We start from the raw sequence: 18,631 nt of genomic DNA on the forward strand, positions 1-18,631 counted from the left end.
CAACTTGAGGGTGAGTAAATGATGACAGAATTTTCATTTTTGGGTGAATTATCCCTTTAAGGATATTATTTCTGTGAAGCATTTGGTTTTTGAGTTGTGTCTGGCCCATTTTCTCAATCTAATCTCTTTGCTCCATTTGGATAGTATTTAAAAAACTTTTTGCATGTTCTTAAAGGAACAGTACACCCAAAATTTCTGTCATAATTTACTCATCCTCATGTCGTTCTAAAGCTCTTTATCTTCCATTTAACATAAAAGGAGATGGGCGATACTACCCATCAGCTCTATAAGCATCCAAAAAGAATTTGTCAGTATGTGCTAAAAATCATCCTCTCTTCCACAAATTCCTGTCATTCATGTTTGCACGTATTAGAAAAAGCCTTAAGACAGGTCGTGCCACATTTGATGCCAGATGTCATTGTTCTTGTATGTTTGCTGTCATACAGGTTTGGAATGACATGATGAAGAATAAATGATTCACTTTCGTCTTTAAAATGGACTATAACCTTAGCACATTAAATTGACCAAAAGGTATAAAGACATTTATTATGTTTTAAAAAATTCTATTTCAAATAAATGCTGTTCAGAAAATACTGAAAAAAGGTATAATGGTTAGCAGCAACAACTGTTTTCAACATTGATAATTATAAGAAATGTTTCTTTAGCAGGAAATCAGCATATTAGAATGATTTCGGAAGTATCATGTGACACTGAAGACTGGAGTAAGGACATTGCATCACAGGAATAAATTACATTTTAAATATATTTTCAATTGTAATAATATTTCACAATATTACTGTTTTACCGTATGATTAATCAAATAAATGCAGCCTTGGTGAGCAGAAGAGACTTCTTTCAAAATCTTTACTGCCCCCAAACTTTGAACGGTAGTTCTGCTCGTAAATCTCATTCGCTCAGTTTTGTTAAAGGCACAATGCCATGAACCTTGTCTAGTGACTAGTTCTTCCTCAGAAATGCTCATTGTAGCAGCCTAGCTGTTAACCTGTAAACATGACTGTAAACAGTTTCCCTTTGTACATCTGGACAAAGGAACAGTGACTGGTTATTTCAGCAGCTCTTGCTATTTCGGTGGACATGTATCAGATGGTCAGTGGGCGGTCAGTCTGAGATTAGATTGTGCTGGTCTGTGACTCTGTAAGATCAGATTCAGCACCCTGGACAGCAGCACTGAGAGCTGATGCCTGATCCTTTACTTACCCTCATGTCCTTCCAAACCTGAATGGTTTTCTGTCTTCTGTAGAACATAAATGAAGATATTTTCAGAAATGTACAATGGAACCCAATGTTGTTTGGTTCCCAACGTTCTTCAAGATATGTCTTGAGTGAGTAAAGGATGACAGAATGTTCATTTTTGGTTGATCTCTTTATTATCACAACAGAGAGATAAATAAAGAGAGATTATACATGTGCATTTAGTTTTACTAGAAGGATACAATTTGGGAATGACAATTGCTTTTTACAGTAAATGAAAAAAATGACAATTCTGGCATCATTTACTCACCCTCATGTTTTTACCAAATCGCATAGTTGTATGGACAACTTACATGCTACCTTTATGGTGCTTTTTATGACTGGGATTCTCCTACATTTAGATGATGATAAACAAAATACATTTAAAAGGCATAATAGTCTTGATTGAACTCCTATTCAACTCCTTCATATGACCAGGATTTAAAGAGAACATTTAAAGGCATTCATTTAATCGGTCACTCTTCTTCCAATCTCAATCAGTGAAAGACAGATTCCAGTTGTTTTAGGTCGGCTAATGGGATGCCATGTTAAAATGATAACAGACTTTTGTTTTTGTTTTTGGGTGTTCTGTTGCTTTAATGCCGTGGTTCATGTGTATTTGCGTGCCGCATTACACTGTTTTTGCTGTGATGCTCGACTGCTTATGTGGGATGGATTCTACTTTGGATATCATTTCTTTGGGAAATGATAGGTGTCCTATGTCTGACTGATCCGATCGGATTTGGTAACCATACTAATGACTTTTTGGCACAGTTGTTGTTGTGTGTGTGTGTGTGTGTGTGTGTGTTTGTGGCCACATTAACACATGTGTTAAGCACACTGACAGCGTTTAACTTACTGATGGCTTGTTCTGGACAGGGACAGGAAACTGCACTCTCCAACAATACTGGAGTATCCATTACCGCTCTATTGTTAGTCATGTTGGCTATTATTGTAACTTACTCTTAAGAGATGTTCCCTCATCCTCCCCCCACCCACAGGCATGACAACAGCACAGCCACATGGGTAATACGGATGTACAGAGCAGAGTAACCACAGGTTTAGATTATAACACCTCACATTCAACTAACTTTTGACAACCTCAGTGTGTACACGGTAAAGATATTGTTTTGAAACAAATGCTGTTTTTTTAACTTTCTTTTCATCAAAGAATCCTGGAAAGCGTAGCCTCAGCCTGACCAGCAGAAATGTGCCCAAAACCAGCAAACCAGCTTAGGCTACGTTCACACTGCAAGCCTGAGTCATGCCGAATGTGCTGAGTGCGTGTTAGAAATCAGGAATGGTGAGAGAACTTTGTGCTTGGTATGTTTTTCGTCTTCAAACCAAACTTGGGTCTTCAGCCGACAAAGTTTAAATCCCGTCTGGCTAGTGCTCTTCCCATAACGCTTACACATTAAGTCAGTAGACGGAGAGTAGGCGTCTTTTGTGGCCGTTCGAACGATCCGGTCGAATGCGTTTTCAGCTACCTCTGGAAGTGGTCGAAAGTGGACAAGATTAAAACAATTTAGACCCCTGTTTACACCTGTATTTAACATCGTCCACTTGTGATCCAATCGACCAAAACACATCTTAATACCAGGTGTAAACAGGGTGACCAAAGAACTATCGGTATGTGACTCCCATGACCCTCATCAGTGCAGAATTGTGACAAATGTAGATCGAATTGTAAATTTTAGTAGTGATTCTTGCCAGGAATGAACATAAACTGGACAGTTTACAGAAAACTCTTATGAGCTTAAAAACAGCACAATTTAGTGCTGTACCTTATCAGCGTTTTATGTTTGCCCCATTTTTCATTTGGCATTTACACGCTCATGATCTTGATTGTTTGTGTTTAGGTTCATGTTGCAACATCTGCTTACGGATTTGAAAACTGAACGTGCGTTTCTGAATGCTGGATGTATGGGGTGGCGTTAAATGTGAGGAGGGATTTAAAGCTGTCACTCAAAGGTTAACCAGGGTCTGCTGCGACCAATCACGGCACTCCCAGCTCAAATGAGATTGCTTTTTGATCCAGATGCCACTGCGGAACCGATGACAGCTGGAATCGAGAGCTCCCTCAGTGCTAATCCTCTTTTAAAGGGAAATGTGTTCAAGGGAGGCACTTCCCCTGCCACCCTGCTGAATGGTCCTAATGAACAGGTGTCTGTCGCTATGATGGACCGCCTTGAACCCGGCTGCTATTTCAGGCATCACTGTGTGAGGGCAGGGCGAGCTGTAAAGTTAGCTTGCTTTTGGCTCAAGCGGTCATGCTGTGTTCCAAAACCCAACCTAGGGAGCGTTTTAAGGTTCCAAATGTAGGCAACTTAATTATGATGTTGCCTTTTGATGAAATTGTTTAAGGGACATTTCAAAGAATATAATCCCATAATGCTTTGCAATAAGCTCAGTGATTAAAAATGAGATGGTGGGCAAAATGTCAATCATAAATATAATTGATTAAATGCTAACATGCATCAATTAGCTCACTCTGATTGGAATCTGACCTTTTCACAGACTGTTATAACATGTTTCCACAGTTATTAACATCGTTAATCTAGCAAAGTTTTTCTTATATTTATATACACTATACTTTGTGTTGGCATTAAATGACTAGAAAACTTGTTGATTTTGCTGCATGAGAGTAACCAATCTCTCAATATTTAGAAAATTCATTGAAATGCAATTGCAGATTTTTTTTTCTTTTGCTACTGGAGCAAATGGGAATGTAAAATACACTACAAAAAAGGGAATCATTTACTTAATTATATTTTATCTTTTTTTTTTTATCTTATTTTCCAGTACAAATATTTAAATATTCTTAAATCAAGATGAATTTTTTTGAGATACAAAATGTCTAAAGATACTGTATGATGGGCCAGATTTACTTAACGGGGCAAATTAGCGTGAGAGCTCAATTCCAAAAAAGCGTCGATAGGAGTGTAAAGTTCTGCACGTGATCTACTGACGATGTGCAAATTAAAGAACACATCATTTCCATAATGAACAATGCAATCTACCAATTAGCATCTGGTTTAAGACATGCTTTTTTGGGGCGGTAAATAATGGCACAAATACCAGTAAGTTGACGAGTGCAAACCTTAGTAAATCACCTTGCATGATTCATTTAAATACTCTCCTCCCATAAATTTTGCGTCTGAAAGGGAAATCCTACAAATGCATATGCAATAAGGCCAGATGCAAAAATAACCCTGTCCACGCCTTTTCAGTGCAAATTTTTTTACTGCATGTCTTTAGTAAATCCTGAAAGTATTTTTTTTAATGCCACAAGAGGGTTTGCGCTGCCACAAGCTCTTAGTAAATCTAGCCCTATTGTTTTTTGAAAAATTCATCACAATTATGAGTTTGTGGTTAAAACTAGAACAAATATCTGCCTCTGTGGTCAGAAAAATTCTATATTTTTTCCATTTGAATTAATTTTATTTTTCTGACCACATTGGCAGACATTTTTTCTTGTTTTGAGCAAAAAGTCACTTATTTTGATTTATTTTTCTTTTCTTCCAGAAAATAAGACTGATTGCCTTAATTCATTTTGCATTTCAAGTCAAAATATCTTGACTTAAGAATATTTTGATATTTGTACTGGAAAACAAGACAAAAAAAAAAAAAAAAAAAAAATTTGCCTAATAGCAACATGCTAAAACTAAACTCTTTTGAAATCATTTGAGACCAGCTCTAGTTGTGAAGCACATGGTTTTACTGCGCATGTAAAACTTTCAAAATTGTTCACTCATGAGGCTCAGTTTCTGTTAGGATGCTATGTAGGCATTATGCAGCAAGACAGCACACAATGTTTTGGAACAGAGCCTGTGCACACACACACACACACACACACACACACACACACACACACACACACACACACACACACACACATACTCTGTCTCTTAAAAGGATGGTTCATTTAATTTAATATTACTCTGTGTTCAGCTGAAAGAAGAAAGTCACATACACCTAGGATGGCTTGAGAGTAAATGATGGGATCATTTTCATTTTTGGGTGAACTATTCCTTTAATCCCTTGTGTACTGTGGTTTACTCAAGTGTGTGTGTGTGTGTGTGTGTGTGTGTGTGTGTGTGTGTGTGTGTGTTTATTCAGTGGCACTCTGTGGTCTCTCAGATGGTACAGTGCAGGTCATGTTGACCTGGCTCTTTCTGGCATGAGATTACACCATTTCTGCTAAGCTCCTGCTGTGATTATGCCACCTGTTGTACACACGCACACACACACAGATTTCCACATTCATAAAAATCAAGCGGTCTCCTACTGTCCCTCCAACTGTCACACACTCATTCACACAATTCTGCAATCTTAAATACAGTAAAAAATACAGTAAAAACAGTAATATTGTGAAATATTATTACAACTTAAAATAACTGTTATATATATATATATAATGCAATTTATTCCTGTGATGCAAAGCTGAATTTTTGGCATCATTACTCCAGTCTTCAGTGTCACATGATCCTTCAGAAATCATGTGATTTGGTGCTCAAGAATTTTTTTATATCAATGTTGAAAATTTTATCAATTTTTTTGATAAATTGAAAGTTCAAAAGAACAGCATTTATTTGAAATATAAACATTTCAACAACGGAAATTTGTTGAAAAATTCAAAACAACGGAAAACAGAACATTTCATTTTTTTATTATTTTTTTTATTTAATGTGTCCTTACTGAATAAAAGCACCAAACGTTTGATCGGTAGTGTACATTTCATATCTATGTACTCAGGGGAAAAAATATATTTTTGCTCCCTGTGTCAAGCATACATATTGGCCATTCAACTGTATTTTGCATTATTTAATTTTTTTTTATTAAAAATGGTATTTTACAGTTAATTTTTAAACAGTGCATGTCGCTTGTGGCGTCATAAATGAGTCACCACGACATCAAAATCGACACTTCTTTTCATGGAATATTGCATTATTTATTATAAATTATTTATCTGTGCACATCATTATATTCTTAAAATCCATGTATCCTCGTAATGCACATACTGTTTGCATACTGCGCAAATACTGTAAAAAGAATGCTACTTTATCAGGTTTTGAAACTGAGAGATAGAGAGAAAACATTACAGTATGGCAGGATTTTTCCTCTAACGTGAGGCTGAAGGCTGTGGATGCTGCTGTGTTTTGGTTGTGATGGCAGAGAGGAGAGCGCGGGCACTGCCAGCCCCACTGACCAGCACAGACTGGCACACTGGCAGCTGTAATTGTGGAGTAATTATGCCCCATGCAGAGATTCAGCTCTGTGTTATGTAACAGGACTTTCCTCTTCTGTGCATCGCTGACAGCAGGAGGCCAGTGTGTCCACACGTATACACACACACGCTTCATACAGAACAGCTGAAAAAGAGGTCAAATGCATTTATTTATTTCATTTTTTTCTTTGCAGTTCACTTGTTTTTTCGCACATGACTATTTTCTACCTACTGTCTGACTTTTTTTTCTTCCTACTATGCCTTTAATATTTGTATGTAAAAGCCTTATGTTGTTATTGGCCTCTTTGCATATGAATGAGCACCAGCACTTTCAGGGGCTGCGGGTCAGTGTATATTTTAGTGTTGGTTATATACTCTTATAGTTTGTATTAATATTTTGAATTAGCTTTCATTTTTATATTTTCAGTTTTCATTTTAATTTATTTTTTAGTTATTTTGGGTAACACTTTACAATAAGGTTTCATTTGTTAACATCTGTTAACACGAACTATCAATGAATACTATCAATACCTCCACAGTATTTATTAATCTTAGTTAATGTCAATCTCAACATTTACTAATGTTTTTAAAATCGAAAGTTGTATCTGTTAACATAAGTTAATGCACTGTGAACTATAATGAACATGAATGTTTTTATTAACTAACATTAACAAAGGTTTAAAAAATATAAATGCTGTAAAAATATATTTCTCATAGTTCATGTTAACTAATGCATTAACTAATGTTAACTAATGAGACCTTATTATAACGTATTACCAACATTTAATGTACTTTTGACATTTTTATTTTTTATTTATTTCCAGTAATTGTAGTGCTTTTACTTCAACCAGTGCAGCATTTTTCTAATTTTCATTTAATCAAATTTTATTTTATTTCAGCTATAATTCAATTAACAAAAATGTTTTGAGTAGGTTTAGTTGTAGTTCATGATAACCCTGCCATGGGTTTGATTTCTCTTGTTGGTTAATGTCATATTTTTGCTTTCATATGCTGCACATTTTGGTAATGCTCACAAAGTGTCTGTATGAATGTGTAATCAGTGTTTCCGCTGCATAAAGGTTAACTCAACAACCTCACGCAATGCCACACTCTCCTAATAACATGGAAACTATATCAGTATCGCTGACGCTAAGCATGTTCATTTCTGAATGACCTTACATCATTTCTAAAGAGTCCTGTTTTCCATATCATATTCTCTATAATGCTTTTAGGAAGTAAGAAAAACATTTCTATTAAAAGGTGTTGTAAGTGATGTTTTCTCTGCTAGAAATAGCTGAAGAGGTCAGGGTTTAGCTGGTTAGCATGGAACGGTTAGCCCCTGCTAGTAGATGTCATAACTATACTATCTGCGGGGAAAAAGCATCATTCTTCATTGGTGTTCATTCAAATGTAGCCATGTTTGATGACTAAATAAATTCATGCATAATTAATATAGTGCAATGCATACAGAAATTGTGCTCACTTCTCACTGGATGCATGCTATTTTAATCATGGCCACTGTTTACATGTAGCAAACTCCATTTTATTATGTTTGATTTAGACAGTTTTAGGATATGTTCAGATTTATTTATTTTATCATGGGATGCATATTCTGCATGGGTTGCTTTTTTAACGACATAGGCGTACATGTATGTGACGAAGCTTTCAAAACGGATGCAGGAGAAATGGAGGTGCATCATCTCGCTCTCCACATAAGTGCCCTGTGGAGTTGCGGTGCAGAACTCCTCCATCGCACAGGAAAATGATCAAGTCTTTGGACGTACCATTTGAATTCTGTATGAATAACTCCGGTATTTCCGGCACCAGTTTTGACGTTACTGTTGTGTGTCACCTTAAGAGTGACGGAAAATACAGTTTGAAATCTGATTTGAGCATCCAGAGCATCCAGACTGAGACGGATCTGTAAAAAATCTGTTTCGAATCGCATTTCAAACCACCTCCATATGTGGAGAAGAAAAAACAGATTTCACGTGGGTGTTTTTTTTTTTTTTTGCTGTCTAGACTTTTAAAAACCCATCTGGATAAAATTTGAATATGCAAACATTTTTATTTTTGCTGGCAGTCTGAATATGGCCCTACATCTTAACCTAACAAACAACCCAGTTAACAGGGAATGTTCCCACAACTTTCACTGTTTTGTTAAGGTTATGTTAAGATAAAACGTTCAGTAACACTTTAGTTTAGTTTTCTCACTTGTAACTAGTTGCTTGTTAGCATGAATATTACTAGGATATTGGCTGTTTTACACTTATAAAGCACATATTAATGCCTAATTCTGTATGACCATATTCTACATCCCTTGATCAACCACCTTACTAATTATTAATAAGCAGTAATTAGGAGTTTATTGAGGCAAAAGTAATAGTTAATAGTTAGTTCATACTGAGAATTGGACCCTAAACTAAAGTGTAACCAAACATTCATTAAATAACATGTATAGAATGTTCTTTTAACATCATTAATATCTGATGTGTTCTCATGAAACATTCTTAAAACAACATTCTTGTTTTTTTGCACTTGATGAATGTTCATTTTAACCTTCTTGGAATATTACAAATTGTGCTGTAGATGCATTTCCCATTTCGTTTCTACAAAACCGATTCAAACGTAAGGCCACAGATGGAGCTGATGGACGTTAAGTTGAAAATAAGCATGAATGCTCCTTTAAGAGGACTGTGCTGAGACTCTGATGGTGAGATGTGGGGTGTATTATTTAAAGTGATGAGTCAGCTCTCATTCTATAGCTGTCACATCAATGAGGCCTGTGTCTCCACCTCCACTCAAGAGCGCCGAGATACTGAGAGAATAGAGAGGGATGAGGAGGAGAGAGGACAGTCATTTGAGGTTAAATTAACAGTCTGAGAACAGCTCAGAAAGAGGGTAATTTGGTTAGAACATCACATGCAATACTTGCGAGTCACGGCTTGACTAGTGCAGATTTTCTGCAAGTTATTGTGGCATTAGCTTCAACCCAATGTGTTACCTAATGTGTGACTGAAATCAAAGGCAGCTTGCTTGCCATCCATGGTATATTTATGATAACGACATAATATATCATATAATAATATATTAATGATATATAATCCTGCTACGCTGAGGCTGCTACACTTTTGCAGAGGTTGGCATCTTTTCCTTAATAGAAGAAGACATTTGACCATTAGAGGGCAGTGTCACACAGTTTTACCATTTTGCACAAAATGTTTCAGGAGAAAATCTAACCATATTTAACTTCAGATTCAGATGTTTTTTTCTCCATTAATTCACACAGACAAATGCATAAATGATCTGACAGGGGATAAAGGGGTTCCAGATTTACCTAAACTTGATCTGAAACTGTACACCATGCATTCAGGACAGCATTCATAACAGTTTTATCTTATTTTCGGGGTTCATTAAAGGGATAGTTCGGAGTAATTTCAACCTATTCCTTCGCACCTTTGCACCATGACCTCGAGCCAAACACCCCCCCCCCCCCCCCCCCCAGAAGTTTTTTTCCCTTGGTCGAACATTATTAAAGTTAGAGCTTATTTAGAGATATCAGCCGTATGGCTTAGTGCAGGCGCTAATGTATCCAAGGTTGTATCTTGTAAATTACCCCACTAATAATGCCCGGAGTTGTACCAAACTTCTACAGTAGTACAAATAGGTTCTGTACTCATAAAACGAGGCATTAGAAAGTTTGTAAGTACATCAGGAGTTTATTTAAATAACACTTGCCTGATGGCTAATGCTACCGCTAACCCGGACGTCGAGGTCACTTCCGTGATTTGGGAAAAGCCCGTAAAATTCCTGACAGAAAGCGTTAGTGTTAACGGTAAAGTGTTAACTAATAATTGTTGCAAACTGGGCGTCGTTACACTACATCCTTATGCATCCCTTTCTGCCAGGACTTTTACGGCTTTTGACGTGTGGGTTAGCGGTAGCATTAGCCATCAGGCAAGTGTTATTTAAATAAACTCCTGATTTACTTACAAACTTAAGTTTGTAAGTAAATCAGCTTCGGGCTCGAGGTCATGGTGCAAAGGACCCTAGGTTGAAATTCCTCCAAACCATCCCTTTAACCCTCTTTCTTTGTGGTTTGTATATGCTACTGAAGTTCTTACAGGGTAATACTATGGTGGATTTATTCTATTTATGTATTTATATAGTTTTAAGCTCAACACATTGAGTCTGATGGACTATGTGTCGTGGACGGTGTGTTTTCTTTGTGTGGTCGACTTGTCTGTGGAGGGCAGAAAGATAATTTCCCTGTTTTATTTCTATTATTTGTTTCTTTTTATTTAAAATATTTAAGTGTTCCATGTCTTTGCATGTTTTCTTTTTTTGTGTATACGTTTAAAATGATCATGGTCAATCATATCTGTTTGCATATTTAGTTTGTTTCACATGTAATGGCGGGTGGTTGGTATGATATATATATATGTATCAAATCAAAAGATAATATTATATAAGATTTTAGATGTTATATTCCCAACCAATCATGTTAGATTGCCTGTGTTAAAACTTTTTTTTGACTCACTACCGTAAACCTAAAATAATAAAACAGATGTGACAAAATTATAATTGGATGCGTCACCTTTGAATCCATATGCTGTCATACCGCCCTGCACATCATATGTGTTGATATTTGTTTGACTGTTTTTCCATGTTTTTGTTTTGATTATGTTAGTCTTGTGTTTTATTTCTGTTGTCATCATGCTCTTTTTTTGACTTTTTTTTATTTATTTTTAGGGTCAAAGAAGATGCAACGTCTCAGCCAGCCCAGTAAGTAACACTAAGCGAGGCCTAGACGGATTCTGTGGACTTTCCCCTCATTTTCCGCATTGATTTTGGGGCAAAAGCTGCAGAATATTCTTATTGGTGACTACACAATCATAATCAGATTCGCCAAAGCATTTAGTAAACAAACAATATAGCGGCAGAACTTTGTCAGCAGTTCAAATTCTGCAGTTTTTCTCCAGGCAATGATTCTGTGTGGGCTTCTCTTAGCTAGAGACCTCAAGGCTTTGACATTCCCGCGTGTGCGTTTGTTGTGGCTTCCTCTGTGATTGGCAGCTCTTTCCCCCTACTCTCTCTAGTGATTGGCTGCAGTCTGTTATGGCTCTGTTCGAAAAGCTTTTGGCAGCTTCATTCACACGCAGGCTGGATGCACCAGTCCTGCTTTATTTTGCTTGTTTGTCGACTCTGTGAGTTGCACATGGACACTGTTTGATCTCTTTCTCTGTATCTGTGGACAATTGACCGTATCCCGGGCTGATGGATGCAAAATTCATTTCACTCACTCCGGCTTCTTTGCTTCCTTCTCTGGCTGAGTGTCACCTCTTCTTTTCCCCCCCATCTATCAGGACTCCATCTTTGTATTTCTCTTTTTCTTCTTTCTCTAGTCTCACAAAGCCAGATTTTTCACTTTCAGCAAAATCCACTTGTCCTTATTCCAGCCACAAAATGCCCACTTAGTTTTTACCACAATAATAGAACTCTTGTGGGGGAAAAATTGCACAGCATTTTCTGTCCATGACCATTTATATGAGAAATGCCACCTTTATTTATATAGCACTTTATATAATACAGCTTGTTTTAAAGCAGATTTACAGGGGTAAACAGAAAAATAATGATTTAATGATGCAAACAGAGTTCAATTCTGCTGTAAAGCTCTAAAAAGAAAAAGTGTCATTGTTCAGCTGAGGTCAGTTCAGTGTTGATTCAGTTCAATAATTGTGTAAAGCTCATCAATATGAAATAAATTCAATTCAGCTATAAAGCAGCTCTGCAGAAAACAAGTGATGTCATCATCCAGCTCAGTTCAGGTCTCATCCAGTGCAGTCAAAGCAATAATATTGCTGAAAATAAAAAAAAATAGTGAAATTGTTTTTGCACTTTTTAATTTTTTTGTCTAAAAGTAATAAATATGATTTCATAGATATAACAACAACAAAAAAAGCAGCATATAAAGTTTTGCTCATGCATTTCTAGTTTACTTACTGCTAAGTGCCAAAACAACAACAACAAAATAATAATGCCACTAGACTGGACCACTTTGACACATCCAGTGATTTGTTCTTCCTCAGAAATACAAAGTTCTGTTATGAAACTCTAGATGGCGCAGGTCCCTCAATCTGTTTGCAATCACATCATTCTCTATAGGGCACAGCCGATTGGTTCCTGCTGTATCAGTAGCCAATGAGCTCGCTGCTCAACCTTCAAATACTTGGTCTGCATTTTCTGTAGCAGTTGCAGCGTGCTTTCAGAAACCCTCCCACTTCCCCAGCTCCACCTGTATAGATCTGCTACGGGTAATTCATGTATGCTATATTGTGCTGAAGCAGAATATCTTACTTGCTCACAGCAGCGAATCTGTGCTTACTATTGGCAGTATAAAGTCCCGTACTTGCTCTGTAGCAGCAACAGCAATAACAGCATCAGCAGGCTAGACATCAACATTGTGAAATCCATTACCATGCCAAACACTCAGAGAGTTGACATGACAGAAAAGTTTATAGCAACCTGGTACATTCCAAACACGATTATTTTCCCAGAAAGGATTAAAAAAGTGAGACGGCCCTGTCTTTCTCTCTGTCTTTCTTTCTCTCTCTCCTAGTAGCTCTTGTAGCTGTACATGCTGTACCCTTTATGTGTGTTCCCTATGAATGTAGCTGCACTGCTGCAGTTGTTGTCATGATATTGGCGCGTATGTCGACTGGAAGCAGGCTTGCTGACCTGATATTGAGTTGCGCTGTCTGCTTGTTCATACAGGTGGTTTCCCTTTAGCGGAATCACTGATCTGGTTAATAACGTTCTCCAGCCCCAAACAAAGTCCCAAAACCAACCGCAAACAGAGCCTCCAAAGGAGCCGGAGACGTAAGTAAGACTGAATGGATTCATCTTTGCCCTCAAAAAGCTATATTGCCCAGAAAACCTTGAATTATGTGCCATTTCTGTGGAAATTACTCACCTTTCACTGACAGTGCTGAAATTTATCAAAATTCATCATCAGTTCATTAAAATCTTTAATGTAATTAATTAAATGGAATGTTGATCAATTAATCACTTAATTGATTTTCCATAAAAATGAGCTGTTAACACTGTTTTGAACTAACAACTTCTTTTACAGCATTTATTAATTTAGCTGGTAATTAATACATTTTTTAGAGTAACTTATCCTACACTGTTAGTGTTGTATATACAGTAAATATAAACATACAGAGTTATCAAGGGATCTAAATGAACAACAGGCGAACGTAATCAGTAACTAAGGAAACTAACTAGGGCACGACAAAGACTAAACTGAAAGGGTAAACATGAAACAAAAGACACATTAACAAAAACTAAAGACATAACCCTGACATTTACATTAAAAACGTATAATTTTACATTAGATGTTAAATCCACCAGTGTTTTATATAGAATTGTTCTACAGTCTTTACAGTTTTTAATGCAATTACATCAGAAGTAACTGTAATTAAATTGCAGAAACTGTAATTAAATTGCAGAATATAAATACTGTATATGCAGTATGTGTATATATATATATATATATATATATATATATATATATATATATATATATATATATATATATATATATATATATATATATCAATCATTATATATTGTTATATATCATTAACTCTTGTTAGTGAATTTTTAAACAAGGTTAATTTAATTCTATTGTATTGTAATGAGAAATGAAAACTTTGAATATCTTAAGTTGCTCAGATGATAGAAAAATGACTTGCATAGAGGTCAGTGGGCATGATAAATTTAGTTTTTTTATTATGTTTTTCTTTACAATTAATTATGCTAAATGAATGTGATAAAGCCCTAAATAAATGTAATGTCAGTCCTTATTGCACTATTAGTTTTATCTTAAATAATAGCACGTTTTGATCAGTATGGTCCATCAATTCGATTTGATTACGAGATCTGCATTAGAGACCTGCATTAAGCATGGGTTTTGGATTACACTGAAGTCGACTACAAATTTATTAGTAGCTTAAACAGGTAAAGCGCAGGTCTTCAGGTGGCCACGGTGTCACTCATAAAGGGAGTCCGTATCAGTGTACTGGCTCGTGTTTCTTTGACTTCTCTATCTGCTGTGTGTCAGATGAGACGTGAAGAATGGCGTATGGTTATATTATGGGTTATGCTCTCCAGCTGTCTGTAATGCTACCTGAGCCAGCGCACCTGTCAGACCTCTGGAGCTCCTCCAGCCTTCCCATCATCCACCTGACTGCTGTCTGGAGCCCGGCTGCATATGCGAGGATAGATGCTGGTGTTAAATAGAAAATTTGTCATCATGTCAATTCAAACACATACAGTATGATCTTTCTTTCTGACAGAAGACTGTCTCGTGTCACTGACTAGAATATAATATTGCGTTTTGTTAAAGGGTATGTGACGTGTATCTGAGAGCGGAGCAAGGGGTCAGACAGTGAGTGGTACTGTATATCCACATGTTCTGAGGGTAAGAGGGCAGAGGTCAAGGGGTCGTTGAAAGCAGACCTGCTCATTGGTGTGACTTGATCCTAGAGGGGTGAAAAGTCACTGTCTTAAACAGAAATGATGTCTGGTGGAGTTCAGGTTGGCTAGTTAGCTTTAAAAAGTTAGAAGAACCTGTTGGTAAAAAGACAGTTTTTTTTTTTTCATTGAAGGTCAGTAAAAACCAATGTTATAGTTTATTTATATAATGTTACGGTTTGAATAAAACATGTTAATTAACCTTTACTTTTATATTTTAATTTTACTTCAATTTTTTGTATTTTTGTTAAGTGCTTCAGCCTTTTTTTTATTTTTTTTAAAAATATTACTCTTTAGGTTAAATTTTTTATGTTTTATTATTTATTTTTTTTATTCATTTACAGTTAGTAATTTCAGTCCTTCAACTTAAACTTATTTAATTGAGTTGCCAATGCAGTATTTTATTTTATTTTATTTTATTTTATTTTATTTTATTTTATTTTATTTTATTTTATTTTATTTTATTTTATTTTATTTTATTTTATTTTATTTTATTTTATTTTATTTTATTTTATTTTATTTTATTTTATTTTATTTTATTTTATTGCAGCTAACAATGATTTTAATAGTAACCCTGGTCAAAACTCTGGTAAATTTTATTTATTTTTGTTATTATTTACAGTTAGTAATTTTTGTGCTTCAACTTAAACTAAACTTATTTCAGTGAGTTGCCTATTTTAATTTTTATAATTTTTTTTTTTTTGCAGCTATCGATGTTATTAATAGTTTTAGTTCACAATAATAGCCCTGGTCAAAACTAGCAGCTTATTCTGACATGTATCTCCAGTATTTTTATTATAGTAGAAGAATAGTATACTAGTACCAGTGACCAATATTTTGTAGGGCTCTTAAAAGTGTGAAACGGGCTAAATAAGCCATTGTGATACATGGGAATGCTAATGGCTAGCTTTCTCCAGGTATAGACTTGGTTGGCATAACTGGGAACGCCCACAAAAACTTTGTAAAATGCAAATGCTGAAATTCTGTAAAGAAAAACGAATAAATTAACAAATAAAGCAACATGCATGCAAGACAACAGAAAACTGACGGATGTCTAAACTTTATCTAAACCTGCGTAATTGATGCTAAACAGCTCATCAATAACTGGCTTTTATGCTTTTGACAAATGTTTGTTAAACGTGGTAGCCTACTGCGGTAAATTAACGTTTGACATTAGACTGCGCATTTCATGTTTATATTCTAGCCCAAACAAACTTATACCTTTGCATTGCACACGGCATATTCAGAAAAAATAATCATTTCATAGCACAAGACTGTTTAATGATCATTTTAAAATGTTAAATGTAATACATACTCTTAATCCATTAAATTCAGGAACACTGAATAAAGTTCTTCATCGAAAGACTGGGTGATGTATGAAGTGGAGTGTAATATTTGAGGGAGCAGCATGCATTTTTACGAGAAAATTACATATCTTGCAAATCCGTTGGTTCGTTTGTCCAGTCACAGATACTGTCCAGACAATACGGCTCAGTTTTTCTATGTATTTGTTCTGTCGAGCGGCAGAAGTCATTCTACATAGGCCATACTGGGTTAACGCCATTCTTTTCAGTGAGTGGGAAAGGATTGGTTTCCCCCACGCCGACTCCGCCCCAAGCCACACCCCCAGCTATGACACCACACCCACCAAGTCTATCATAGAAGTCTATTATTGTGAATCAAGCATGGTTTGTCAACTTTTTTTATTTTTTTTACAGTTTTGTTTATGCTGAAGTCAAAAAGACAAAAGTTCAGTGAAATTTGTATTAATTAAATTTACAGGAAACAAACTCCTTAGCATTAAGTATTCAAAGTCTCCTGTCAGAGCTAGTGATTGGCGTGAGAATGCTCATGTTTGGTGGGAGGTGGCCAGCAGGGGAATTCTGGGTAACACCCAGGCGTTCTGCCGTAGTAAAGAGATCAGTGTGCTCAATAATTCAGCCTGCTGATGAATGTTGCAGGGGCAGATGTGGGACCAAACCTCCTCTAATAGGCAGCTTATGGCGTTAGCCCCCAGTGTTTGGTTTCCACGACTACGGCTGATTGACAGGCGACATACAAAATGCATGTGCATCATGCATGCATTCAGCTAGCGTTTCAGGGTCCGTCTCAAGCCTTTGACCCCCTCCGCTCTCTTACGGTAATGAGTGGGTACATGATTAAACGTCACCCTAAAATAAAAGTCCCTCAAGCTGATCTGCTAGCTCAAGATCAAGTTGATATGTATCTGAATATATTGATAAATGATCAGGTTTTGTAGTGGGAACTGTGGTGCAGCAGTTATCGCATGAGCTACTGCTGACATGTCTAAAGCTGTTGCAGTCTATATGAGGTGTTGCACGTGAGCCTGATGTGTTATCTTTGTCATCTGGATTGAAAGCGTTCAGCCACAAATAGTTTCTAGGCTGCACATGATGCTTTAATTGCTGATGAAGTAAAGCGAAGAACAGAAAGTTCTCGTCAGTGTTGAGTGTCTGTCTGACACCTATAGAGAGTTTAATCAGAGCTTCATGACAAACAACAACACCATTATAGTGATTCTACAGATATTTCATTGTGAATGTGGCTTTTCTTTCAGAACAATATGCCTGTTTTCAGGATTTATATAAAACAAATTAAAAACATTTTCTGATATTGTATATGGTTCAATAAAAAAAAAAAAAAAAAAAAAAAAATATATATATATATATATATATATATATATATATATATATATATATATATATATATATATATATATATATATATATATATATACACTACCGTTCAAAAGTTTGGGGTCAGTAAGATTTTTAATGTTTTTAAAAGAAGTATCTTCTGCTCACCAAGGCTGCATTTATTTGATTAAAAATACAAACAAAAACAGTAATATTGTGAAATATTATTCCAATTTTAAACAGCTGTTTTCTATGTGAATATACAGTAAAGTGTCATTTATTCCTGTGATCAAAGCTGAATTTTCAGCATCATTACTCCAGTCTTCAGTGTCACATGATCCTTCAGAAATCAGTATAATATGATGATTTGATGCTCAAGAAACATTCATTATTATTATCAGTGTTGAAAACAGTTGTGTACAATTTTTTTTCAAAATTCTTTGATGAATAGAAAGTTCAAAAGAACAGTTTTTTTTCATGTAGGAAATTATTTTAAAATACTTTTTGAAAAGTACGGGGTCGGTGCATTTTGTTTTTTAAAGTCTCTAATAGTCACCAAGGCTGCATTTATCAAAATATGTTGTGAAATATTATTACAACTAAAAATAACTGTTTTTGATTTGAATATATTTTAAGATATAATTTTTTCCTGTGATGGTAAAGCTGAATTCTTTAGTGTCACGTGACCCTTTAGAAATCATTCTAATATGCTGATTTGCTGCTCAAGAAATATTTTTTTACAATAATCAAAGTTGAAAACAGTTATGCTACTTCATATATTAAAGAATTTATTTGAAATATAAACATTTTGCAACATTATACATGTATTTATACTGTCCATTAAATTAATCCTTGCTGAATAAAAATGTTAATTTAAAAATAAAATAATTTTTTTTGACTTTTTAAACTTTTTGTCATGTTAGTTTTATAGCTCGTATTTAACTGTATGCCACTAATT

General features: G+C 35.5%; 1 protein-coding gene across 21 annotated transcripts in view; it reads left to right on the forward strand.

Moving 5' to 3' along the window:
* Positions 1-18,631, forward strand: part of rims2a (regulating synaptic membrane exocytosis 2a) — a 190,092-nt gene that overhangs the window by 13,235 nt on the left and 158,226 nt on the right. For 18 of the 21 annotated variants that reach the window (XM_079893722.1, XM_079893732.1, XM_079893733.1 and 15 more), the window contains exons 3-4: positions 11,231-11,263; positions 13,253-13,357. The exons of the other annotated variants lie outside the window; for them this stretch is intronic. In XM_079893722.1, coding sequence (XP_079749848.1) covers positions 11,231-11,263; positions 13,253-13,357 — 138 coding nt within the window. The remainder of the gene's footprint in view (positions 1-11,230; positions 11,264-13,252; positions 13,358-18,631) is intronic. 21 annotated transcript variants of the gene reach the window in all.

Source organism: Squalius cephalus (genome assembly GCF_949319135.1).
Source record: "Squalius cephalus genome assembly, chromosome: 15".
NCBI classification, from domain to species: domain Eukaryota; kingdom Metazoa; phylum Chordata; class Actinopteri; order Cypriniformes; family Leuciscidae; genus Squalius; species Squalius cephalus.